The sequence below is a fragment of the Tupaia chinensis genome, unplaced genomic scaffold (genome assembly GCF_000334495.1).
Source record: "Tupaia chinensis unplaced genomic scaffold, TupChi_1.0 Scaffold000495_1, whole genome shotgun sequence".
NCBI lineage: Eukaryota > Metazoa > Chordata > Mammalia > Scandentia > Tupaiidae > Tupaia > Tupaia belangeri.
This window is the reverse complement of record NW_006160007.1, coordinates 1,871,996-1,898,410: the sequence shown is the minus strand read 5'-3', so window position 1 is coordinate 1,898,410 and position 26,415 is coordinate 1,871,996. Positions and strand designations below refer to the sequence as shown.

Genomic DNA, 26,415 nt, shown 5'->3' with positions numbered 1-26,415 from the left:
GTCTCCATTAGGATTTCTGATTTGTTATTTTCTTCTTCCGTTTTTTTAGACAATCTGGAAGAGATTTCTCAATGTGTTCATCTTTTCCAAGAGCAAACTTTTGTTTCTGGATTCTCTTTTTTTTTTTTTTTTCTGTTCTGTATTTCATCGATCTCTGTCATACTCTTTAATATTTTCTCTTTCTCCTGTTTTTAGCACTAGCTCTTCTTTTTCTAGTTACCTTAAGGTGTAAAATTTGTTTTTCAAGAAGTTTTTTCTTCTCCTTTTTTACTTGCCTCAGGGCACATATGTTTGCAAAAAAAGAGACCAAAAAAGAGAAAAATAAAAGAGAAAGGAAGAAATTGTCCTCCATGGGGCATGGTCATGCTGTAATTCCCTCTCCATTTCTCCTCCCTTTTGGGATTTTGGGCATGCTTGGCATGTTTCTCAAGATGTCAAGTCTGGAACTCAGAATGCACAGGTAGCATGTGCAATCCAGCCATCTTAACCATCACGCCACAGATTGGCCTTAAGACTTTTCTTTCTCTTTTGTTAAGGTTTTGGCCATAGGGCCATGTGAGCTTGCTGGAGAAAGAGAGAGGGAAAGTGAGAAATCACCCCCTCACACACCACCAGGTGGGATAGCCATACCACAGTTCCTTCTCCTCCATGCTTCTTTCAGGTTTTGAGGCACTCATGCACATGTGCCTGGTGTGATTTTTCAAGTTGCTTCATCTCAGGTTTGATCTGCAGTTGTCCATGTGGTTAAGGCCAGTGCCCTAACCACCTCGCCACCTGCTGACTCTAAGACCTTTCTTCTTTTTAATGTAGGTGCTTATAGCAATAAATTTTTTTCTGAACACTGCTTTGCCTGAATCCCATAAGTTTTATATTCTTTTTTGTTTGTTTTCTTTTAAGAGAGATTTTTTGCTGTAGAGTGCATGCACACACCCTAGGGACACAGAGTGAGAGACAGAAAGTGAGAAATCACCCCCCCGGGAGATGGCCATAATCCCTTCTCCTTTATTTTCCTCCTCGGATTTTGAACATGTGCCTAGTATGAGTTTTAAGCCACCCGGTCTGGGACTCAAACCATGGTCGAGTAAGTGGGAGTCCAGTGACATAACCATTACACTGTCTGCTGATCCCCTTGTATTTTGTTTTTATTTTTATTCATTTCAAAGTATTACATAATTTTCTCAGATCTGTTTTGTGGACTAACATGTGGTTTGTTCTAGAGACAATTTCACGGGTACTTGATAAAAATGTATTCTACCTGTCTGTTAGGTCTGATTGGTGTCTAGTATTGTTTGAGTCCTGTAATTCTTTATAGACCTTCTCTTTCTCTTTCTCTTTTTGTGAGAGAGATTTTTTCTTTAGGGAGCATGCACTTGCCAGAGAGACAGAGAGGGACAGCAAGCTAGAAATCAGCCTCCAGGGAGGGAGGATGACCCTGCCACAGTCCTTTCTCCATTCTTCTCCTGGAATTTTGGGCACACGTGCACATGTGCCACCCGGTTCAGGACTCGAGTCATCGTTGGTCACAGAGCCCAACACCTTAACCCCCACACCACCTGCTGGCTCCTAGACCTTCTGTCTAAATGTTCTGTTATTCAAAGTGGAGCGGGACCAGCAGTTAACGTAATGGCTATGTTGCTGGACTCCCATGTAGTTGACCGCAGTTCCAGTCCTGGACCTAGTGGCTTAAACTCATGTTGGGCACATGTGCGTGCATGCCCAAGGTCCCGAGAGGAGAATGGAGGAGGAGAAGGGATTGCGGTGTGGCCGTCCCCTGTGGGGGGTGGTTTCTCGCTTTTTATCTCGCTGTCTGTCTCTGTCTCTCTGGTTGAGGGCACGTGCCCTATAGCAAAAACCTCTACAAAAAAAAAAAAAAAAAAGGAGCATTTATATTTATGTCTCTATTATTATAAAACTATTTCTCCCTCTGGTTCTGTCAGTGTTTGCTTTATGTATAGTCACGTATCACTTAATGATGTAAATACATTCTGAGACACGCAGTAAGGGTGAGTTCATCATTGTGTGAACATCATAGAGTGTGTGCTTACACAAACCTAAATGGTAAAGTCTACTGTCTCCCTAGGGTACTTGTACAGCCTGTTGTTCCTGGGCTAACCTGTATGGCATATTACTGTACTGAGTACTGTGAGCAGTTTTACTTCTGTCGTCCAAGTATGTAACTAAATGTGTCAAAATACATAGAGTGGGGACCAGCAGTTGGCGTAATGGCTATGTCACTGGACTCCCACGTAGCTGACCATGGTTCGAGTCTCGGACCCGGTGGCTTAAATTCACACTGGGCACATATGCGTGCTTGAGAGGAGAATGAATTGTGGTGTGGTCATCCCCCCGGGGGGTGATTTCTTGCTTTCTGTCTCTCTGTCTCTCTCTCTTTCTGGCGAGCACACACACCCTATAGCAAAAACCTCTTCAAAAAAAAAAAATCTTTTTTTTCTTTTTTCTATTTAATTAAAAAAATTTTTTTTAAGATTTTTTTTTTGTTATAGTGTTACATGCATTTGTTGGAGAAACGAGAGTGAGACATAGAGGCAAAAAGTGAGAAATCATCCCCCTCCCCCCAGCGGGGTTGGCCATATTGCAATCTCTTCTCCATTCTCTTGGGATTTGGGGCACGCACACACCTGTCTGGTGTGAGATTTTTTTTTTTTGAAGAGGTTTTTGCTATAGGGTGTGTGTGCTCGCCAGAAAGAGAGAGAGACAGAGAGACAGAAAGCAAGAAATCACCCACCAGGGGGGATGGCCATGCCACAGTCCCTTCTCCTCCATTCTCCTCTCGGGCTCTTGGGCATACACACACACGAGCCCGGCGTGTGTTTAAGCCACAGGGTCCGGGACTTAATCCGCGTCGACTACATGGGAGTCCAGTGATGTAACCATTATACCATCTGTTGGTCCTTTACATTTTTTTTCTGTTTTTTTGTTTGTTTGTTTGTTTGTTTTTTACTTACTAAATTATTTTTAGGGTTTTTTGTTTGTTTTGTTTGTTTTAGGGTGCATGCTTTTGCCAGAGAGACAGAGAGAGAGAAAGTGAGAAATGATCATGCCACAATCCCTTCTCCATTATCCTCCTGGAATTTTGGGCACACACACATACACACAGACGCACCTGGAGGGATTTTTAAGCTGCCAGGTCTGGGACTTAACCTGGCATCAGCCATGTGGAAGTCTATTACGGTAACCATCACACCACCTGCTGTCCCCTAACCTTTTTAATTAAAAGATAAGACATAAACACATGCATTAACCTAGGCCTACACAGTGTCTGGATCATCAGTATCACTGTCTCCCACCTCCCATCTTGTTCCATTGGAAAGGCCATGATGAGCAAAACAACATGAGAATAATCAAGTTCAAGAGAAAATGATGCCATTGATAGACAAGTCAAGAGCTGTGTGGGGCTGCCACCTGTGTACCATAGCATGCTGTGATATCTCAGTGCTGGGCAAAGGTGTCGGCACCATTTTCAACAGCACGTACTAACTTGTGTCTCTGTAACACATTTGGGAAATTCCTGTAATGTATTAGATGTTTTCATTATTTTATATTTGTTTTAGGATCTGTGATCACTGACGTTTTATGTAACTATTGTGATTGTTTTTGAGCTCTACGAATTGTACCCATAGAAGAAGGAGAACTTAGTTGGTAAAGGTGTGTGTTGTGACTGTTTCATCACCTGACTGTTCCCCTGATTGTTTCCCTCTCTGAAGGTTTCCTTATTCCTTGAGTACAATAATCTTGAAATTAGGTCAGTTAATAACCCTGCAGTGTCTTCTAAGTGCTCAAGTGAAAATGAGAATCATGCGTGCCTCACTTTAAACCAAAAGCTAGAAGTGATTAATCTTGGAGAGGAAAGGCATGTTGAAAGCCAAGATAAGGTGAAAGCTAGGCCTCTTATGCCAAACAGATAACCAAATTGTGAATGCAAAGGAAAAGTTCTTGAAGGAAATTAAAAACAAACACACATATGTTAAGAAGGTAGCATTACTGATATGGGGAAAGATTTAGTGGTCTGGATCAGACCAGCCAGAACAGTTTCTTAAGCCAAAGCCTAATCTAGAGCAAGGCCTTAACCGTACAATTTATGGAGATCAAGAAGAGTAGGGAAGCTGCAGAAGAAAGGTTTGAAGCTAGCAGAGATTGGTCCATCAGGGTTTTGTTTTGTTTTGTGTTTTTTTTAGATTTTTGCTATAGGGTGCATGTGCTCGCCAGAGGCAGAAAGTGAGAAATCACCCCCCGGGGGGGATGGCCATGCTTCAGTCCCTTCTCCTCTATTCTCTAGAGATTTTGGGCATGCATTCACATACCTGGCATGAGTTTTAAGCTGCTGGGTCTGGGATTGAACTGCAATCTACTACATAGGTGTCCATTGACATAACCATTACACCATTTGCTGGTCCTAGTTCATGAGGCTTAATGACAGAAACCATCTCTATAACATAAAATGGTAAGATGGAAGCAGCTATTGCTGATTGTAGCTATTGCTGCAACAAATTATCCAGAAGATCTAGGTAAGGTAGTTGATGAAGGCAGCTACACTACACAACAGATTTTCCATGTGGACAAAACAGCCTTACTTTGGAACAGAAGCCATCTAAGAAATGAAACTTACATGCACTTTCCTGTCTGTACCTATTAAATGAATAATTTATCTCCATTCGCTTGATATTTTCACTTCTTGCTACCTTTGAAATTTTATTGTGTAATTCCTATTTTTGAGAATGTTAAATAACTTAAATAACTTTCTCGGAAGACCTTTATGATTGATAATTTTGTAAAATGTATTTCTTATTGGAAGATTGTTTCTATGAATAATACGGAACATAAAATGAAGAATTTATAAAATGGAGTATGTAATTATCCATTATCTAGTGAGAAAGGGGGAGAGTTTAGTGGTTATCTTTTTTCTCCCCCAGTTTTTATTTTTTACTACTGGGCATGTGTACTTATTTACTAGAGAGGGAGTTGAGAAATCTCCCCTCAGCACGAATAGCCAAATCTCTTCTCCATTCTCCTCTTGATGTTTTGGGCATGTATGCACATGTGCCAGGCATGCTTTTCAAGCCCCTGGGTCCAGAATTTAAACCTCACAGTCAGCCATGTGGGGATCCAGCCACCATAACCACCATGCCAATGGCTGATATATCTTGTCTTTTAGTTTTTGCTATAGGGTGCATGTGCTCACTAGAGAGAGAAAAAGTGAGAAATTGCCCACGCAGGGGAATGGTCACTCCGCAATCCTTTGTTCTCTTTCTGGGTTTTGGGCATATGTGCACATGTGCCTTGCATGATTTTCAAGCCAGTGACTCCAGGACTCAAACTGCACTGTCAGCCATGTGTGATCCAGCCAACGTAGCCTCCTTGCCACCTGCTGGTCCGCCTGTCATATTTTTAAATCATTGTAATCATATTGCAGTATGTCAATAAATTGGTAATAAAATAAACACATCAAATAAACCTTATTTTGAAATTTGTTTCAGTTGGTTCTCCAAGTACTATTCTGCAAATAATTTTTACCTTAGCTTTTCTCATATTTATTGATATTTCTCATATTTTTTTGTACCTTTCTCAAATTTACTTATTTTTGCTTCACTTATTACTTCTAGATGAATGTATTCAATACAAACTAGCTTGAGTTATATATTTAGGGCAAACTTTATTTAATTTGATATGTTTTTAAAATTTTTGCCTTTTTTTTTAATTTTTTTTTTTTTTTTTTTGAGAGGTTTTTGCTATAGGGAGCGTGTGCTCACTAGAAAGACAAGACAGACAGAAAGTGAGAAATCACCCCCCTCAGGGGGTGGCCATGCGACAAACCATTCTTCTCCATTCTCCTCTCGGAATCTTGGGCACGCACGTACACATGCCCAGCATGAGTTTAAGTCACCAGATCTGGGACGCAAACTGCGGTCGACTACATGGGAATTCAGCAACATAGCCACTACACCAATTGCTGGTCCCCATACTCTATTCTTTAAGTTAGTATTTTCCTGTTGTACTTTAGGAATGCCTTTTTTTGTTTGTTTGTTTTCCAGCCTATATTACTGATTTAAATTTAGAAAATAGGGTCTTTAATCAATTTTATCAATCTTAAATCTATACTCCTCAAATAGTAACTTAAAAATGTTAAAACATTCTATAAACTAATAAAAAACATGCATCAAAAAAGCCATTGAGGAGGAGACTGGATAGTCAAGATGGTAAAACTGGCTCAAAGAGTATTTGAGTAATTTAGAATTGGTGTTCACTGAAGAATGTGAAGATGAGAGGGCTAGGTTAAATATCTGGCCATTGGATAAAAGTCCAAATTACCTCCAGGGCAGCACAACAGTCACGTTTAGGATCATTGGACAGGCATTATATGCTTCCCTGATGCATAAAAGTCTTCAAGTTACCATGTAACTTGAGTGACTGGGCCCTAATGAATAGTAAATAATCATGTGAAATAAAAGTACACTTAAACAATCCTGAATAGGCTTGTTAGTTAATATTCTTCTATGACATTGAAAGGAATCTTTTTTATCAGGGAGGGGGTGGAATTATTTCCGGGAGTTGTTTTCCTAACACACACATGCTAGAAATACTAGTTGTTAATGATAAACATACAACTATTTCAGAATGACATTACTACCATAGTCACAAGTGATTAGATACCCTTTAAGTGGGGCCCTTTGTGTGTTGACCAATGTAGTTACTCATGTAATCACAATCGAACAATGTAGAGAACATGCCTGTCTGTCACCTTAAAAAGCTTACTTGTGGCTGTACCCCTTCCCAAGGCAATCATTTTCTGCTGCTGTCAGGTTTGGTTTTCGTAGAATTTCCTATAATTAGAACCTTACAGTATGAACTTTCTTATGCCTGCCTTTCTCTCAGCATTATGTTTTGAGGATCCAGATAGAGTATCACTTATCTGAAATGCTTGGAACCAAAAGTGTTTGGATCTTTTCAGATTTTGGAATACATATCTCAGTATACAGGGAACAGGACCCAAGTCTAAACTCAAAATTTATTTATAATGTATTATAGATATATTATAGACATATCCTGTAGGTTAACGATATGTAATATTTTTGTATTACAGCATTTTGACTGCAACCTGTTACATGACGTCATGTTTGAAAATTTTCACTTGTAGCATTTAATTTTGGAGTATTTTGGATTTCCAGATGAGGAATTCTCAGCTTGCATATCCATGCCATTGTGTGTATTAGTACTTCATTCTTTTTTTTTTTTTTTTAATTACTGAGGAGTTTTGCATTCATCTGTGGATATTGTGACAGTGTTTTCATTACTTGGTGTTTCTCAATTCATTTAGATAGATCATCTTGGTATCTCTCAGCAGTGTTTTTGATGTGGGGCTCTGGAGTACCTTTTAAATTTATTTCTAAGGAATTAATACTTTTTGATACTATCATAGGGTATTCAGTTACAAATGTTTCTAATATTTTGCTGTTATTATAAAGAAATGCCACTGATTTATGTATACTGGCATTGTGTTCTGTGACCTTACTAATTTAGTTTCACAGTTTCAGTAGTTTCTTTGTAAAGAGTTGTAGATATTCACATGTCTGTGAATGAAGAAGGTGCTTTTTTGTTTGTTCGTTTGTTTTAACCGGTTAGGATCTCCAGTTTAATGATGAATAGAAGTACCAAGAGCAGACATCTTTGCTTGTTGCCAATATTAATTAGAAAGGAAGTATTCTGTATTTCACTAAATAAGTATGATGTTGACTCTAGATTATTTTAGATGCTCTATGTAAAATGGAGTTTTCTTTTCTCCTTAGTGTGCTAAGAATTGTTATTACTGCTGTTGCTACTAGGTTTTGAATTTTATCACATGTCAATTCTATATTTATTGAGATGATCAGATGGTTTTTCTCCATTATTCTGTGTATATGGTACATTATATTGATTTTCAAGTATTAAACTGGGTATTGTATTCCTGAGACAAACTCTGCTTGGTTACATTATATAATCACTTCATAGTTTGCTCTTATTTTGTTAATACTTTTGTGTCTTTGTATATGAAGGATATTAATTGTACTCTAATGGTTTTGTAGATGGTTGCATAGGCCTCCTAAGAGAAGTTGGAAAACATACCCCCTTTCTCTATTTATTTGAAATATTTTGTGAGACTGGTGTTATTTTTTTCTTGCATGTTTGAAAACCTGTACCAATTTGATTCCTGGAAGCTTTTTTCTTTTACGCTTTTGCTCCAGGGCATGTGCACGCATCAGAGACAGAGAGCGAGCAAGAGGGAAAGTGAGAAATCACTTTCCAGTGGAGCTGACCTCACTACAATCCCTTCTTCTCCATGCTCTCAGGATTGTGGGCATGCATATACACATGTCCAGCATCGTTTTCAAGCTACTGGGTACAGGACATGAGCTGTGGAGTTGACTATGTGAGATCTAGTGGTATAACCTCCATGCCACCTTCTGGCCTGGAAGGTTTTTAATAATAAATTCATTAAATAGCAGAGATCTAAGGTTACTCTGATTTCTGTATTATTTTGGTAGGTTTTCATTTTCAAAGAATGGTTCATGTCCTCTCTTAGAAGATCAGTAGTAATATCCTTTTTAATTCTGAGTAGACATTTGAATTGTTCTCTTTGTTTCATTTGGTCAGGCTACCTAAAAGTGTGTCCATTTCGTTGACCTTTCCGAAGTCTCATTTTGGTTTTGTTGACTTTTCTCTCTCTCTTTTTTTTTTTTTTACTTCACTCTGCTTTTTATTACTTCTTTTCTGCTGCTTACTTTAGGTTTAGTTCTTCTTTCTTTTTCTGATTTCTTAAGCTGAAAAATGAATGATCTGAGAGATCTTTTTCTACTGTATGCCTTCAGTGAATAAATTTCTTTCTGAGTATTACTTCTGCATCTCACAGGTTTTGATAAATTGTAATTTCATTTTCACTTAGTATTTCTTGTGACTTCATTGATTCATGCATTGTTTAGATGTGTGTTGTTTAATCTACAAATATTTGAAGACTTTTGTAGATTTCTTTCTATTGCTGATTTCTGATTGAATTATTTTTATGTCATGTCTGAGAACTTGCTTTACGTGATTTCCATTCTCGAAGGTGTTTATATGCCCCAGTGTGTGGTCTGTATTACTGAATGATCTGTGCGAATTCGAGGAAAATGTTTATCTAGCTGTTGTTGAATGGAGTATTTTCTCTCTTGGTTGAATATCAGGGACTTTTATGTTATATGCACTTCCCAGGAAAATAAATATATTGACAACTGAAAACAAAGTCTATAGCTTTCATTCACTGCTTATGCAGCACAGTGGAAGGTTCTACATGGGTATCTAAACTAGTTGCTGCTCACAGGCATGGAAGTAATACAGGCCGTGCTCATGCTTCTCTGCACATGCCTGTCAGCAGCAGTTACTCTCAGCCTTAATGAGGTCTGCCACTGGTATCTTCTCTCTTTTCTGGTCCATTCCTGACATTGATGTAAATGATGGTCCTTAATTTAAAAGAAATGTAAAGATCCTCTCTCTACAGAAATTCCTAAAAATTTCTTTTGCTAGTTGTATGATAATACACTACTATTTTAGCAGTTCATTATTGTGAAGAATGGGTAGAATAGCTATAATAAACTTAGCTCTTTTTTTTTTTTTTTTTTTTTTAAAGTTTCTTTCTTTCTTTCTTCCATGAGCACGTTAAAGATATAGACAGTATCCCTAACAAAGTCCTGAGGCTGCAATCCACCTCCAGCTTCAGCTGGTCCCAGCTTATGGTCATGTGCTTGCCTGATATACTCAGGAAGATCTTGGGCACAAACCTGGAACCTTCCCTTGTCGTTCAGCCTCCCAGAGTATCCCCATTTAGCCCCACGTGTGTGTGTTTTTTTTTTTTTTTTTTTTCTTGCTTTTAACTGTATCGTGGCATGGGTTGATCCACTGAATCTAAGACTAATGAAACAGACAACTTAGTCTTTTTTTTCCCCATTCTTTTTAAACCACTAATTGCTATTGTAACTTTGTAATTCTTTATTTTTTTCTATTTTTCTAGTCTGCTCCCATTTTCTTTCTCTATTTTCAGCTTTATCTTTGCAGTGTTTTAGATGCTTAAGGGAAATAATAGAAGTTTTGCTTTGTGTTCCCTTTATGGAAGTAGCCATTGAGGTTTTGTTGTTATTTCTTGTTTGTTTTAGTTTTTGCTATAAGGGTATGTGTGCTCCGAAGAGACAGGGAGAGAGAGAAAAAAATAAAGAGAAAGAAATCATCCCCAATGTGGATAGACACACATGCGTATACACCTGGTATAATTTTCAATCCTCTGGGTCCAGGACTCAAACTGTGGAGCTGGCCATGCAGGATCCACTACCCTAGCCTCCATGCCACCTGCTAGACCTTGTTAATATTTGTTTTTAATATAATGATAGCTTTCTTCTCTTTTTTCCATCTGACCCTAGTTATGGGATCTTCTAGGAATATGCTGGCATTTTGTCTGCCTGTGCAGCTATTGTTTCTATTTGCCTGTCCCTTGAGGATAAGGATATGCTTAATGACCTTGCCTTCTCTTTGTGTTCTAGCCTGAAAGAATAGACCCAAGTGCATCTCGACAAGGATATGATGTCCGCTCTGATGTCTGGAGTTTGGGGATCACATTGGTATGTTTATGTCGATTTAACCATGTCATAGCAGTGTAACAATAAGATATTTAGACATGAAAGAAAATCTAGTCAGACTCACTTTTCACAAAACTGCCTTTTTTCTCTTTCAGCCTTTCATTTTGTTCACCTGGGTTTTTTGTTTATTTGTTTGTTTTATTCCTCACAATGGAAATAATTTACAGAGACTATAGTTTCTAATTGTTGAAAAAAATACATTTACCTTAAAAATTAAATCAGAGCTGGTTATTTCTGCACATTTTTGCAAAGTCTTTAGTCTCTGACTGGTTTCTTGGCCAGCTACTGTAGTAAGAATGGGAACAGGCAAGGGGAGCTCACCTGCCATTAGTTCAGTGGTGAAGGCATGTAGGTGTCTCCCCTCTCAAGCAAGATGTAGATCCAGTAGTACTGTGTTTAGTGTCCATATTAAGGATACATATTTCTGGGGACCAGCAGTTAGCGCAATGGCTATGTCGCTGGACTCCCACGTCGTCGACCGTGGTTCGCGTCCCAGACCCAGTGGCTTAAACTCACGCCGGGTGCGTGTGCGTGCATGCCCAAGATCCCGAGAGGAGAATGGAGGAGAAGGGATTGCGGCGTGACCATTCCCCCGGGGGGGTGATTTCTCACTTTCTATCTCTCTGTGTGTCTCTGTCTGTCTGGCGAGTGCACGCGCCCTATAGCAAAAACCTCTCCAAAAAAAAAAAAAAGGATACATATTTCTGTTCACATGTATGGAAAATAGTTTCTATTTGGAATCTTCAGTTCACTGAGTAGAAAAGTTACAGTGGATGAGCTGAAACTAATTCATCTGTCGAGGGACAAAAATTACCTTGTGATATTCTGTATGAAAGTTCTACCTTAAAGCAACACTGAGAAAGAATAGTAAGAAAGTGACTTAACTTAGAACAAGCAAACCCAGTTAAATAAATTTTTCTTTCTTACCTATGGACTGTATTGACATTTTGGTTCCATTTTTTAAAGTACCAGTCTTAGTTTGGACTGTGCTAACAAAATACCATAAACGGGATAGAACAAAACTTCATTTCTTATAGCTCTGGGGGCTGGGAAGTCCACAGTCAAGGTCCTAACAGGTTTAAGGTCTGGTGAAGTCTTGCATCCTGGCTCATAGGCAGCTGTCTTCTTGTGTTCTCACACAGCAGGAGGGAGGAGGGAGCTGTATGGAATCTCTCTTGTAAGGGCACTGATCTCATTCATAGGTTTCTACCTTCACAGTGTAATTGTTTCCCAAAGGTCCCACCTCCATATACCAGTGCACTGGGGATTAGGTTTCAACATAGGAATTTCGGGAGGACACAGACATTCAGTTTAGGGTAGTACCTTTACCTTTATTTGCTTATTATACCAAATTTTGTTTTGAAGTTTTAGGCTTTTTATAAATTTTTTCTCTTTTATTTCCTGATGGGGCATACTTGCTATTGTGTTTGTATTTGTTGAGTTTCCTGAGTATTTCTGGTTTTGCTTAAGCTTCTATAGCTTCTCCGTTGAACATGAATTCTCTGTCTCTGAATGGGGCTATCCTGTTAGGTAGCAACCCAAACTTTCCTCCCATTTTTAATGTACACCTAAGTTCTCACAGCCCAGAGATACACAGGTTCAGAACAGTGAGCTTTTTTGTGCTGGGTCATTAGGAAAGTCGTGTTGTATTTTTCTATGCAAAAAGGCATCATGACATTCCTGACAATCTCGTAGCTTTTTGAATAATCTCCATTTATTCATTAGTATATTGTTTCTAGAATCCTACTTCTGTGATGACAGTCATACACACTTGTTAGTTATTCTTGATGGATTACATTGCCAGGCTTAGTAGATTCTCTGTAGAAAGCTGAAGGCTGATAGTTCATTCTCTTGTGACCAAATTCAGGAGCTATACCCTGGAGTGTTTTCTCCTTGTGAAGCCAACTGACTAAAGGTGAAGGGATTCCTTCTTTACTAAGGAGCAGACATGAATTTTGTGCATCTTTTGGGTCTGGCAACTGGTCCTAAAGACTGAACTAAGACTTTTAACTTCTACCCAAGGCAGCTGTTTTCATATCAGGGATATTTATGATTTAGGAATACCTATTTATGACCAAATCAGTTATGTTTAAAAAGCAAGTATATACTTTCTTACAAAATAAAATTTTATTTTGTGAAAGACTTTCTAAAAAAACATTTATTTATTTTAACATCTATTTATTTATCTATTTATTTGTTGTGATTTTCAGGCCAGGACTTGAATCATAGTTAGCCATGTGAACGTCTAGCACCTCAACCACCATGCTGCCTGCAGGCTCCTTGGTGAAAGGTTTTAACATAGAATTTTTTTTTTAAGCAAATTCTTTTAAGTACATTTAGCTACACCTTATTGTTTAAAAACAAATTATTCAGTACTTAACAATTGCTTCATAATTTATTTTGCATAGGATAATCTTATAAAAATTATGAGATGTATTAAATTAATTGCTAAAATCTTAAGTCTTTCACTTTATGATGTTCAGCTTAGTTTTTTTTTTTTTTTTTTTGTCTTATGAAAACCTGTTCTTAAGAATGAATCCATTGAAGTTATTTTAATTCTGTGAATAACCAATATAGTTTTCTTCTTTAACAGAAAGAAACCTCAGCTAAAGGGATGAATTAGTACTGTGTGTGTGTATGTGGGGGGGGATGAATTACTACCGTGTGTGTGTGTGTGTGTGTGTGTGTGTGTGTGTATGCATATGTGTGGGTGTATGTCTGCTTTCTTTCCTACACACACATGTAATTGGAGACAAGAGTGAACTGACAGAGGCATCTTTTGAGAGGAAACTCAGTCTACTGACATAGCTTTCTCTCTCCTGTGTGCCATCTTCCTCCGTAATGAGCTTGGAGCCTCGTCCTTGTGCATTAGTCATCAGTCAGTGCATAACATGAAATTCATTATGTGGTGGTGCACATTTAGATACAGTGTTTGGAAGAATCCCAAGTTCTTTTTGTAGGAGAAAGGTGAGAATGTGATTTTCAGGTTATTACCAAATATTTTTGACCCTTGATGGATTGGGACGTATATACATAAGACTCCTCACATCTGTTTTGGTATGGTTAAGCCCCTTTCTTGAGATTCCGGGTAAAGGGTTTGACCCTGACTTGATTTCTTTAGCAATATTGGGCTGTTGGAAAAATCATGTATTTTTTCTATGTTTTTCCATGCACAAATGCAGCATGACTTTGCTGACAACCCAGTAGTAGAATCTGGTTGTAGTTGAGATTATAAATACAGAATAGCTGTAACATAGGATTTGTGTGTTGCTTCCTCCAAGCTCGGACTGAACTCTTATTTGTAGAACATTCCTTTTACCTTACAAAGGAATTTGACCACTGTTTCAGTCTATGGTATTCCTTGCATGGACTATAAACCTCATACTAAAATTTCTTTTTTTTTTAAAAGAATTATTTATTATTATTATTGTTAATATTATTTTTTACATGAATTTTGCCAGAGAAAGACAGAGAGAGAGAGAGGGGGAAAGTGAGAAAGCAAGCCGCCAGGTATGGGACTCAAACTATGACCAGCTATGTGGGAATTCTAGCACCTTAACCACCATGCCACTTGCTGGCCCTCATACTAAAATTTCTAAAAGCAGCCTTCCAGAGTTTTTTACACAGAGGAGTCAGAATCACAAACTACCCTGCACATCATCTAGGTTTGAGTTTGATGATTCCCTTTCACCCAAGTCCTTGAATTTGGTTGATGCTAAATTCTCTATATTATTTTGGTTATTTTGGTTTCTAAATATAACCTTTACTTAGCCTTCTCAGTTCTGAAGAGTCTACCATAACTTGATCTGGGATTAATTCAGGTCTTCTATAGGTGTTCTGATAATACTTTTTAGATTTTCATCATGACCATTTTAGTAGGGAATAGTAAATAATGCCTAGTTTGTTTTGCTTTTTCCTCTTTGTTCTCTTTAGTATGAGTTGGCCACAGGCCGATTTCCTTATCCAAAGTGGAATAGTGTATTTGATCAGCTAACACAAGTCGTGAAAGGAGATCCACCACAGCTGAGTAATTCTGAGGAAAGGGAATTCTCTCCAAGTTTCATCAACTTTGTCAACTTGTGGTGAGTACTTAATTTACGAATGCTCAAACACATATGGTGAACTCAGTGAGGTTTACTTAATCTAGCAACAGTAGTACTTTACATGGGGGAAGGGGAACCTTTGTCACATCACCCCACCTTCCAAGCCGGGACTCTGGATCACTGTGACTGTATGGAAGGTTCCAGCTTGCCTGGAGAGGCATCACCCTCTTATTCTACTACTCAGGTATTGGTGAAAAACAGCCGTGGGTGGTGGAGAAGCTGCTGCCTCCAGACTTCCAGTACCTTGTACAAGAGATACCAGGTTAAACCTCTAGGTGAGACTGATCATCTTATTCTGATGTGGTTCTCACAGTGACATTGTGCCAGAATCACCTGGAAGCTTTTACTAAGTCAAGACTGTGCCAGATTAGACTTTAGGGGTAGATCTCTGCTCTGACATAACATAGACTGCAGTTGGCTGCGTGTAGTAAGGTCGGGCCCAAAGCTCACTTGATAGAACTGTGTGCATTAGCTCTCAGAAACTTTATTTCAAAGAAAGCGTGAATCTGTGCCTATTGATGTTGTTTGTCCACCTTTTCAACAGTTTGTGGGTGGGGTGTGTGTGTGTGTGTGCGTAGCAAGATATATGCAGAATATGCAGATATGGAAATAATATAGTGATACTTTGTATTATTTTGGTCTGTATTTTAAATAAAAAGTTTTTGTTATCATTTGACTTTTTGGTAATTACTCTGTTTGTCCAACATGATTTAAAATCAAGATATATTCATGAGTGAAAAGCCAGAGTATTTATTTTATATATATTCTTTTTCATTCTTTATTTTATTTTATTTTATTCTTTTTGCTGAAAGGTGCATGCATTTGCCAGAGAGAAAAGGAGAGGAGAACTCATCCCCTGTGGGAATGTTTACATCTTAGTCCTCTCTCCTCCATGTCTCTCTCCCTTTGGGATTTTGGGCATACACACACATGTGCCTGGTATGTTTCTCAAGCTGCCAAGTCCAGAACTCAAACCATGGGGTAGGCCAAGTGGGATCCTGCTGCCTTAACTATCAAGCCATGGAGCCAGCCCTGAAATTCTCTTTTTTTTTTGTTTTCATAATTTTTTCCTACCAAGGTTGCTGTTTCTTTCTGTTATTTCTAGGTCTGATTAGACTTATTTTTCAGGGTATAACATTATTTTCTGTTTTTGAATAATTAGAAAACATTTGTTTGTCTCTAGTTTTCAAGTCCTTTCATCTTCTCTAACCAAATTCTACTTTTGTGTTTTTTCTCAGAGAGGAGAGGAATACCTCAAGATTTTCTAGGTAGTAGAAGGCCATAAGCATGACTCAAATTATGTTTCTTCTTTTCCTTTCTTTCTTTCTTCCTGTCTTTCTTCCTTTCCTTTCCTTTCTCTTCCTTTCCTTTCCTTTCCTTTCCTTTCCTTTCCTTTCTTTTTTAAAGGTTTTTGCAATGGGGCACGCGTGCTTGCCAGAGAGAGGGAAAGTGAGAAATCACCCCTAGGGGGATGGCCATGCCACAGTCCCTTCACTACTATTCTCCGCTTGGGATTTTAGGCATGCATGCACATGCACCTAGAATGATTTTCATGCCACCAGGTTGGGGTCTCGAACCATGGTTGATCAAGAATGAATCCAGCACCTTAACCACCAAACTACCTGCTGACCCCTCTTCCTCTTTTGAAAACATTCTCTCTTTTACTATTTTGCCCACAATACATACAGTTTATATAATTGGATAGATGTGATCATTAAAGAATCTATGTGAGTCATGGGTTATAATATCTAAAATGATGACCTGTGAAGCCTCCATCACAGTTGCTTTCTTCTTAGTCCTTGATGTAATAATGTTTTGGTTTTATATATACATTGTGGTATGTGTATATTTTTATTTCTATTTCCCTTGATGCCATAATAGAAAATGGTATGGACCTCAGTGTCCTAGTGTATTTCCTAGGTTCATAGTTCTAGCCTATTCCAAATCATTAAGGTCTGCTATTGAAGAATATCTATCTTTTTTTTTTTGAGAGAGAGATATTTTTGCTGTAGGGTGAGTGCACTCACTGGAGAGACAGAGAGGTAGAAAGCTAGAAATCACCCCCTGGGGGGTTGGCCACACTGCAGTCCCTACTCCATTCTCCTCTTGGGATTTTGGACATGTGACCAGCATGAGTTTCAAGTCACTGGGTCCGGGACTGGGAGTCTAGCACCTTAGCTACGATACTGCTTGCTGGGCCAGGATATCTGTTTTTTTTGAGGCTTGTATTAGCTCTCCACAGTTGTCCATTCTCCTTGCCATTATCCCTTGTTCATCATCTCTTCCTGGATCATTCAGGTTTCTAATTGGTTTCCTCATAATCTAGTATTGCCTTCTTCTAAACTGTTCTGTGTTTTCCTTTCTTTTTTTTTTTTTTTTGGAGAGGTTTTTGTTATAGGGCGCGTGCGCTCGCCAGACAGACAGAGAGAGACAGAGAGATAGAAAGCAGGAAATCACCCCCCAGGGGTGATGGCCACGCCGCAATCCCTTCTCCTCCATTCTCCTCTCGGGATCTTGGGCACGCACGCACACACGCCCGGCGTGAGTTTAAGCCACCAGGTCCGGGACTCGAACCGTGGTTGACTACGTGGGAGCCCAGCGACATAACCATTACGCTAACTGCTGGTCCCTGTTTTCCTTTCTTTAACAAAAAAAAGTTTATTTACTTCCTCCATGAGTGAGAGAGACAAAACGAGACAAGATAGACAGCGCACCCAATAGGTCCCCAGTGCTGCATTCCACCCGCAGCCTTCAGCCAGCCCTGGACCATGGGCAAGCACATGCCTGGCATACTCTGGAAGTTTCTAAATGAGAACCTGGAGCTTTCCCATGTGGGACTGCCTCACAGAACATTGCATTTTTACCTCTGTGCCACTGAAGTTGTATTTCTTATGATACATATCTGATCGTATGACTTCTCTGTTTAAAATGGGGTGATATTACATGCAAGGAGGTGATAATTAATTTTGGAGAGACAAAAATATCTTGGATTATACAATGGTGATATAGTTCTCCAAAAGGCTATAGAATACAAACAGGTAAGCAGTGTATCTATGATAATTAAATCTTATGGTGGGAAGGAAAATAATAATAATAATAATAATAATAATAATAATAGGTTTAGACACACTATTCTAGGGCTTTCCTCTTACCCTTAAAATAGTATAACAGCATGGTGTCCATCCCCATTATGATTTGGACCTGGTTATTGCACTTTCCGTATTTCTCGCTACTCTCCTTGTCTTAGCCCATTTTTGCATTCCTTACAGAAATACTTGAGCCTGGGTGAATTTAAGAGAAGAAAGGTTTATTTGACTCATTTTTCTGACCTGTGGAAGGTCCAAAGGCATTGCAAAATGGTGACGGCAGGGTCTCAAGCAGAGCAGCTGCCCATCACTTTCTGCTTGTCTAGTCTCCTTTACCCTCCTATAAACTTTAGCCCCAGAACTCCATCACAGGAGCCACACTGATGACCTTATCATACTTTGGGAGTCATGAAGGGATTGTTTTCACTTATCACCTTCATAATACACCAAGTCCCAACACGTAAATTTGGGGGAGCCATCCAAACTAATTCCTTGAGCTGTCTTACTACCATATGGAATCTCTTCAGTTGTTTGAATTAAAATCCTGTAGAGGATAATAGAATATTTTCATGACCTCTGAATAAAGATTTCTTAAGTAGAACACAGAAAGCAACTAAGTGTAAGTGAAAAGATGGTTAAAATTGGATTTCATTAAAATAAATAAGAACTTCCATTAATTATAAGGCAGTACTGAATGAAGTGCCAAACTACACAGATACTTCCCATACAGATGTTTGACAAAGGACTTCCATACAGAATATGTAAAGGATTCTTATAAATACAAAACACTGATAAATATGAAAATGGCAACTGAAAATGGCAAAATACTTGAGAGACACTTTAAAATATGGTATTTAAAGGGTCAGTAGACATTAAAGGATGCTCTTTCAGCATTATTAGTCATCAGGGAAATGCATATCAAAACTACAGTGAATGGGGGAACCAGCAGTTAGCGTAATGGCTATGTCGCTGGACTCCCACGTAGTCGACCGTGGTTCGTGTCCCGGACCCAGTGGCTTAAAACTCACGCCGGGCGCGTGTGCGTGCGTGCCCAAGATCCCGAGAGGAGAATGGAGGAGAAGGGATTGCGGCGTGACCATCCCCCCTGGGGGGTGATTTCTCGCTTTCTGTCTCTATGTCTCTCTCTGTCTGTTTGGCGAGCGCACGCGCCCTACAGTGAAAATCTCTCCCCCCCAAAAAAAAAAAACTACAGTGAATGGGATCAGCAGTTAGTGTAATGGCTATGTCGCTGAACTCCCATGTAGCTGACCATGGTTCAAGTCCCAGGTCCAGTGGCTTAAACTCAAACCAGGCACGTGTGTGTGCATGCCCAAGATCCCGAGAGGAGGATGGAGGAGAAGGGACTGTGGCGTGGCCATCCCCGCTGGGAGATGATTTCTCGCTTCCTATCTTTCTGTCTCTCTGGCGAGTGCACATGCCCTATAGCAAAAAACCTCTCCCCCCCAAAAAACTACAGTGGAATCTCCCCACCATCATTAGAACAACTAAAGTTGGAAAGACTAACAGTACCAAGTATTGGCTAGGATCTGCAACCAGCTGGAAATCTGTTACATAGCTTGTAGGAGCGTAAATTGGTACAGCCCCTTTGGAAAACTGACAGTAGCTAATATATCTGATATAATATGGCTGGTTTATAAATAGACCCTGTGATTCAGCACTTTAAATCCCAATATTGTACCCAACAAAAGTGCAAACATAAGTGCAATAACAGACAAATACAAGTATGTTCATATATATATATATATATAGCAGTATACATAGCATCGGAGAAGGCAGGGCAAAACCTGTAAGAAAAGACACCTTGTAGGATAGTTAGAAAGTAAATCACAATCTTAACAATTGTCTTGAGGAAATAAATGCTTTATCTGCTGGATCCACATATAGCTAGGATTCTGAGGCAGTATTCACTTTTACCTCATACCTGGCAGGAAGGACCTATAAAGAAAAGTTCATGCTTTGCTGAAATAACTTTTATTTATTCTTAAAATTTTGTTATGAGGCACATGTGTTCACTGGAGAGAAAGAGATGGGTGGGCGAGAGAGAGAGAAAGTAAGAAAGAAAGCACTCTCCAGTGGGATGGCCACGTCACAATCTCTTCTCTGTTCTCTGGGGATTTTGCGCATGCACACAAGTGCCTGGTGTGTTTTCCAAGCCACTAGGTCCAGAACTTGAACCACATAGTCAGCCCTGTGAGATCCAGCCACCTTAACCCCCACACCATTAGCTGGCCCTGAAATAACTTTCAGTGAGGACACTTGTGTTGGGTAGCAGGTAGGAGCACAGAGCTAGCTGTTAACAAATCTGGGAAGTTAATCCTTTGGCAAGGTGATGTTGCCATGGTGCTGGTTCTACACCTAGCTCTCTAGTCATCTAGACAACTAGCTAAGACCAACTTGTGATGTTTGATAAACCCGATGACCTTTTAGGGTGAAGAGATAATGAAAAATCACTGAGAAATGAAAACACTCCACTGTTTTTGTTTTGAGACTTGTACCAGTCTGAAATCTGAAAAATATTCCCATGTGAAATTGCCTCTGTAAGAAGCTAGGGGGGAAGAAAAGAAGGAGACATAATTTGAATTCAGGAAATGCAAATAATACATATTATTTCTGAATTGAATGGGGAAAAATGTTGGTAAACTGGGTATTGCAACTTAACCAAATCTGTGAAGTAGACAACATCCTTTCATTGAACTTTGAGAAGAAAGAGATAAAAAGGTGAACATGAGATAAATGATAACAGACAAGGATGAAAAACCCAGGAGATTCTATTTAACTTTTAGTAGATAGAGAAGGAATTAAAGTAAAAATTCCCTCTACTTGAAGAAAAACTTAAGTCTTTATGGAATAGCAGCCCAAATTAATCTGAAGAGATGAGGAAGGAGCCACATTTCATTGTGTTGTGAAAAAAGATAAAGAAGACTTGACAAGCTCTGAATTAAGATACATGCACAGAAATGTACACACCAATGTCGAACAACACAGAGCCGTCAGTACCTCAAGAGTAGAGAACCAGCTATGAAGGATGAATGAGGCCACATCACATTATTTTGCCAGATTAGATATCTTAGGCAGTACTTGCCCTGAAACAACTAAAGTATTGTGTAAGTATTCCTTAAAATGTTTCTTAAATTGTATCAGTTTTATAAAACTAAGGAGTCCACAGTTCTAAAACTAGATAAAATTAAGAGAAACAAGGGAATGTCAAAGCCAATGAAAACACTAAGCCGACCTTTACATGTATTTGCCATCAGAATTCATAGTAAGTATGTGGTACAAAATATTTGGAGTAGGGAATTTATCGTTAAAAAAAGGTTTCTTGTAAACCCCTAGTTAGAAAAGTAAAAGCTAACCCTTCAACCTAGAACCAAAGAATTCCCCAAAATAGAATCAAGTGGAATATGAGTTGTTCACACACACACACACAAAACAGAACAAAAAGAGAGTTAGTAGCAGGAGTATATCTGCCAAGATTCCAACTACTAGGATGATTAGAAACAAATAAAAATAGTAATGACTTGCCGTAACTTAAAGAAAAATAAAGAACCAGTTTGGAAGTGTAAACAGGGAACAGACATCTATAAAGAACCAAATAGAACTTCTAGTAATAAAAGCATAAATTAAAATACCCAGTAACTGGATTAAGTAGTAGATTAATTAGAGAGAGTGGTGAACTGGTAGATCCGAAGCTCTCTCAGTAGAATTATTTTTTTCAAGTTTATTTCTTTCATAGGACTGAGAAACAGAAAGACAAGCACCGTCAATATGAGGGTCTAACACCACAACCCCCACTCCCATCTACCCCAGGCTTCCCAGTAGGTCAGAGTTACGAGTGTGCGTACCCTGCGTGTGTATACATCAACCAGGGAACTGAACCTGTGACCTTCCATATGGACCTATCATCACTTTAGCAGCATGTAACTGTGCCACCTAGCTAGTCCATAGAATATTTTTTTTTAGAGAGATTTTTGCTATAGTGTATGTACACTCACTGGAAACACAGAGACAGAAAGTGAGAAATCACCCCCTGGGGAGATGGCCACACCACAATCCCTTCTTCTCCATTCTCCTCTCAGGATCTTGGCCATACATGCACATGCACCTGGCATGAGTTTAAGCTGCTGTGTCTGGGACTCAAACTGCAGTCAATTACTTGGGAGTCCAGTGATGTAACCATTACACTCTGCTGGTCCCAACCCATGGAATTTTTTGAGATGACGAAAAAAAATTTTTTTAAGGTTTTTGCCATAAGATGTATGTGCGAGAAATCAACCCCTGGGGAGATGGCCACACCACAATCCCTTCTCCTCCATTCTCCTATCAGGATCTTGGGCACGCACGTACATGCACGTGGTGTGAGTTTAAGCTGCTGAGTCCGGGACTCAACCTGCAGTCAACTATTTGTGATGTAACCATTACGCTATCTGCTGGTCCCAACCCATGGAATTTTTTGAGATGATGGAAATTTTTTTTTTAAGGTTTTTGCCATAAGATGTGTACATTTGCACACAGTGAGAGGGAAAGTGAGAAATCACCCCCAAGGGGGGATGGCCACAGTTCCTTCTCCATCCTCCTCCTGGGACTTGGGGCATGTGTGTGCATATGCCAGACATGAGTCTTAAGGCACTGACCCCAGGAGTCCAGTGAGTCCAGTGCCTTACCCGCAGCACCACCTGCTGGCCCTGATGGAAATGTTCTTTAATCTGCTCTTTCCAATACGGCGTCTGCCAGCACTTGAAATGTGGCTAGTGTGATTAAGGAAATAATTTTTAAAGTCTAACTGCAATTAATTTGGCTAATGGCTACCTTATTAGATAGTCTAGTTGAAAGTAATATAATTATTGATAGGAGATTATTACTGTCAGCAGTAATTCAGAAATAGGAGGTAGGCCCAGCTTCAGTGGGTGTGGGTGTAGTGAACTAATCTACAGTTCTGGAGGCTACGTGGTTGACTACAGGTTTGGATCCTAAGTTGACCTAGAACACACTGGGTACTCGTACACCTGAGATCCTGGCGGACTGGGGGAAGGGCATTGTAGTGGGGCAAGATCCTGTGAAGGGTACCTGTTTTTTCTCAACTCTTAGGAAAGACGAAGTTATTGGGCCGGCCAGGTGGTTTGTTGGTTATGGCAGCTAGATCCCACGTGGCTGATTGTGTTGTTTCAAGTCCTGAACTTGGTGGCTTGAAAAACACGCTGGCTATGTGTGGGTGCATGCTCAAAAATCCCCAGAAGAAAGTAGAGGAGAAGGGATTGTGGTGTGGTCATCCCCTGTGTGGGTGCTTTCTCACTTTTTCTCTCTCTCTCCCCCACTCTCCCTCTCTGTCTTTCTGGCTGCAAGCACACACACCATGCAGCAAATTTTTTTAAAAAGTTATTTAACAGTAAAAAGAAACAGAAGAAAGTGTGTTAAGTAATTTGACTTAAGAGTTCTACTCAAGTATTATGAGTTTATATATTTACATGGTTTCTGCTCTAGTTGGTGAGATAGAAAAACAAAACCAAAGAGAGATGGCAGTTTCACAGAGTAAACATCTGTATGAGTGAAAATGTGGGCTGGTCCTATAGCCTAGTGGTAAAGGGAGCTAGATGCCACATGGTTTGTGGTTCGAATCCAACCCTGGTGGCTTGAAAATAAAAACCCTCTGGTCACATGTGCATGTACCCTTGTGACCAAAATCCCAACAGAAAGGAGAAATGGAGTAGAAGGGATTGCGGTGACCTCACCCCATTGGAATGTACTCTCTCCCCCTTCTCCATCCCCTCCTGTCTCTGGGGAGTGCATGCACCCTCTGGCAATTAAAAAAATGCAGAAGAAATACAGAATGTTATGTAGGCCTACACATAGGCTTGCTGTATTGCAGGTCTAGAAGCAGGCAGTGGGACGTTACTTCTGTAGGATCAGAGTTCTTCATATGCTCTTTTTGGGCAAGGGACCATCAGAAATTAAGACTCACTGCTTAGTGGGGCCAGCAGTTAGCGTAATGGCTTTGTCGCTCGACTCCCATAGTCGACCGTGGTTTGAGTCCCGGACCCGGTGGCTTAAACTCACATCGGGTGCGTGTGCTTGCGTGCCCAAGATCCCGAGAGGAGAATGGAGGAGAAGGGATTGCGGTGTGGCCATCCCCTCCGGGGGGTGATTTCTCGCTTTCTGTCTCTCTGTTTCTCTCTGTCTGTCTGGCAAGCCGCATGCGCCCTATAGCAAAAACCTCTCCAAAAAAAAAAAAAAAGACTCACTGCTTAGAAGTCAGACAGAAGTGTGCAGGAATTGATGAGGTGGTGATCTTGGGACCAACAGCTAGTAAAGTGGAGGAAGCAGGATTGGGTAGACGTGGCTCCCGTGCAGTCTCAGTGACTCTGAGAACCTGGGACCTGACCTTCAATGAACGTTTTGGATTTTTACGCCCATTTGCAGCTCATTATTACCTTCCTGGGAAGGCTCAGGTGGCTCTCTTCAGCTGAGGGTTGTCTGCTGGCAGCCTTTTTCACTTCCCACAGAAGTTGTCATCCTGCATTCTTCCAGAGGGAATCTGAATAACACATTGCAGCACCCACTGCAGATGGTGCGACATGCATGACAGCAGGGAGTTTTGAAATAGGTGAAAAATGAATTTAACTGAGGTTGGAGGGGAGTGTTGATTAAAATTAGCCCTAGACACATGAAGTCAGTACAAACAAAATGAAAATACTTCTGATACTTTTAATTAGATAAGGTAGAATTCGAGAGAAAATATCACTAGGACCGTTATCTTTATACACTGGTACGGCCCTTAGTGAAGTTTTACTGTTTTCTATGTTTGGACCAGAGAGCACAGCATTGAGATCAAGAGTGGAGTTTTAAAATGTAAGGGTAAACCGATAAAATTCATGTATCTCTCCTCTTAAAATTAATATATTCCTGGTTTTTCTTGGGTGGTGTGTATGTGTGTGTGTGTGTGTGTGTGTGTGTGTGTGTGTGTGTATGCACATATATGAGAGCACTCAAAAAGTTAATGGGAAAATGGAATTAAAGTATGAATTTGTTTTGGTTCCAAAAATTTTTGAAATCCACATCTTTTTTTCTGTAGTACACATTTCCCATGAACTTTTGAATATCCCTTGTACATTTAGAAGAACATTTATCTATATGTACACACATAACTGAATTCTTATACATACATTTGAGACTGTGATAGTCTACTATGCAGGTGTGCCATAATCATTTTTCAACAATTAACTTTCTGATTTTTTTTTTAAACTAATAAACCTAACACTGACTGTCCTAAGGATAAAATCGTCAAGAGTATAGGTTGTCTGATTGTGTGTGTGTACTTTTCTGTATTTAGCAGGTTGTCTGCTTTGTTCACTACTTTGGATCTGGAAGAAAAAACGATTTGGTTCTTTGTCATAGTTCATTTGTAAGAAGAAAATTACTTGAGTAAATTTTAATGCTGCTATTTTTATGTTATTTTAGCCTTACGAAGGATGAATCCAAAAGGCCAAAGTATAAAGAACTTCTGGTGAGTGTGGGACTTTTGGAATTGGAAATGTAGCCTCAGCCCCGCATCCTTTAGCATGCGAGCTCACTGAGCACACAGGGGGCCTCTGCTACAGCTTGATTTTATTGAGTGTTTTAAAAATGTTTTTAAACAAAGATATTCAGAAAGAAAATTATAATTTTATGTCATTATAATTTTCCTACTAATTTACTAGCTAAATTCTCATGGAAAAGTTTGGTTTAATATGTTACAAAATTAAAGAATTGTAACTTTTACTTTCAGGAGCCATTTTCCACGGCATAGCCTATGTATGCACCCATAAGAAAAAGTTAGAGAAAAATTTCTTGTGCTTATTTTGCCTTGATTAAAAGCTCACATACATATTTATAGTCTATGGCCAATTCTTACATTTTGAAAATTCTCTTGGGACCAGCAGATGGCATAATAGTTAAGTCACTGGACTCCCATACGACTGACCACAGTTCAAATCCTGGATCTGGAGGCATGAGACTCACACTGGGTGCACAAAATCCTAAGAGGCAAATGGAAGAGAAGGGATTGCAGTGTGGCTGTCCCCCCAGGGGGTGAAAGCAAGGCTTTCTGTCTCTCTGTTTCTTTCTGTGTCACCAGTGAGTGCATGCGTCCTATACCCAAAAAACACTCTTAAGAAAAAGAGAGGGACCACCAAGTCATGTAATGGTTATGTCACTGGATGCCCACATAATCACTGTGGTTCGAGTCCCCGACCCAGCAGCTTAAAACTCAGGCCGGGTACATGTGTGTGCATGCCCAAAACTTCAAGAGGGGAATGGAGGAGAAGGGACTGTGGCATGGCCATCTCCCCTGGGGCGGGTTATAAGTGGTTTCTTGGCTTTCTGTCTTCCTGCCTCTGTCTGTCTCTCTGGTGAGCACATGTGCCCTATAGAGAAAAATCTCTCTTAAGGAAAAAAAAGAATAAAAGCAAAGAATGTTCTCATTTATTCCATGGAACTTGGGATGTTTTAAGCTGTCTCTTGAGTGTGGCATTGATGAGGGCAGTGAAGGAAATACAGCAGTCTAACTATTTGGGAATA

General features: G+C 39.6%; 1 protein-coding gene across 2 annotated transcripts in view; it reads left to right on the top strand.

Annotated features, from left to right (window-relative positions):
* The window catches only part of MAP2K4 (mitogen-activated protein kinase kinase 4), a gene marked incomplete at its 5' end in the record, with an annotated part of 137,582 nt that overhangs the window by 107,897 nt on the left and 3,270 nt on the right, over positions 1–26,415 (top strand). Inside the window, 4 exon segments of one of the 2 annotated variants that reach the window (XR_003550691.1) lie at positions 10,560–10,637; positions 14,589–14,737; positions 14,943–15,033; positions 25,318–25,363. Coding sequence is in view for 1 of the 2 variants with exons in the window: in XM_014590902.2 (XP_014446388.1) it covers positions 10,560–10,637; positions 14,589–14,737; positions 25,318–25,363 (273 nt within the window). 2 annotated transcript variants of the gene reach the window in all.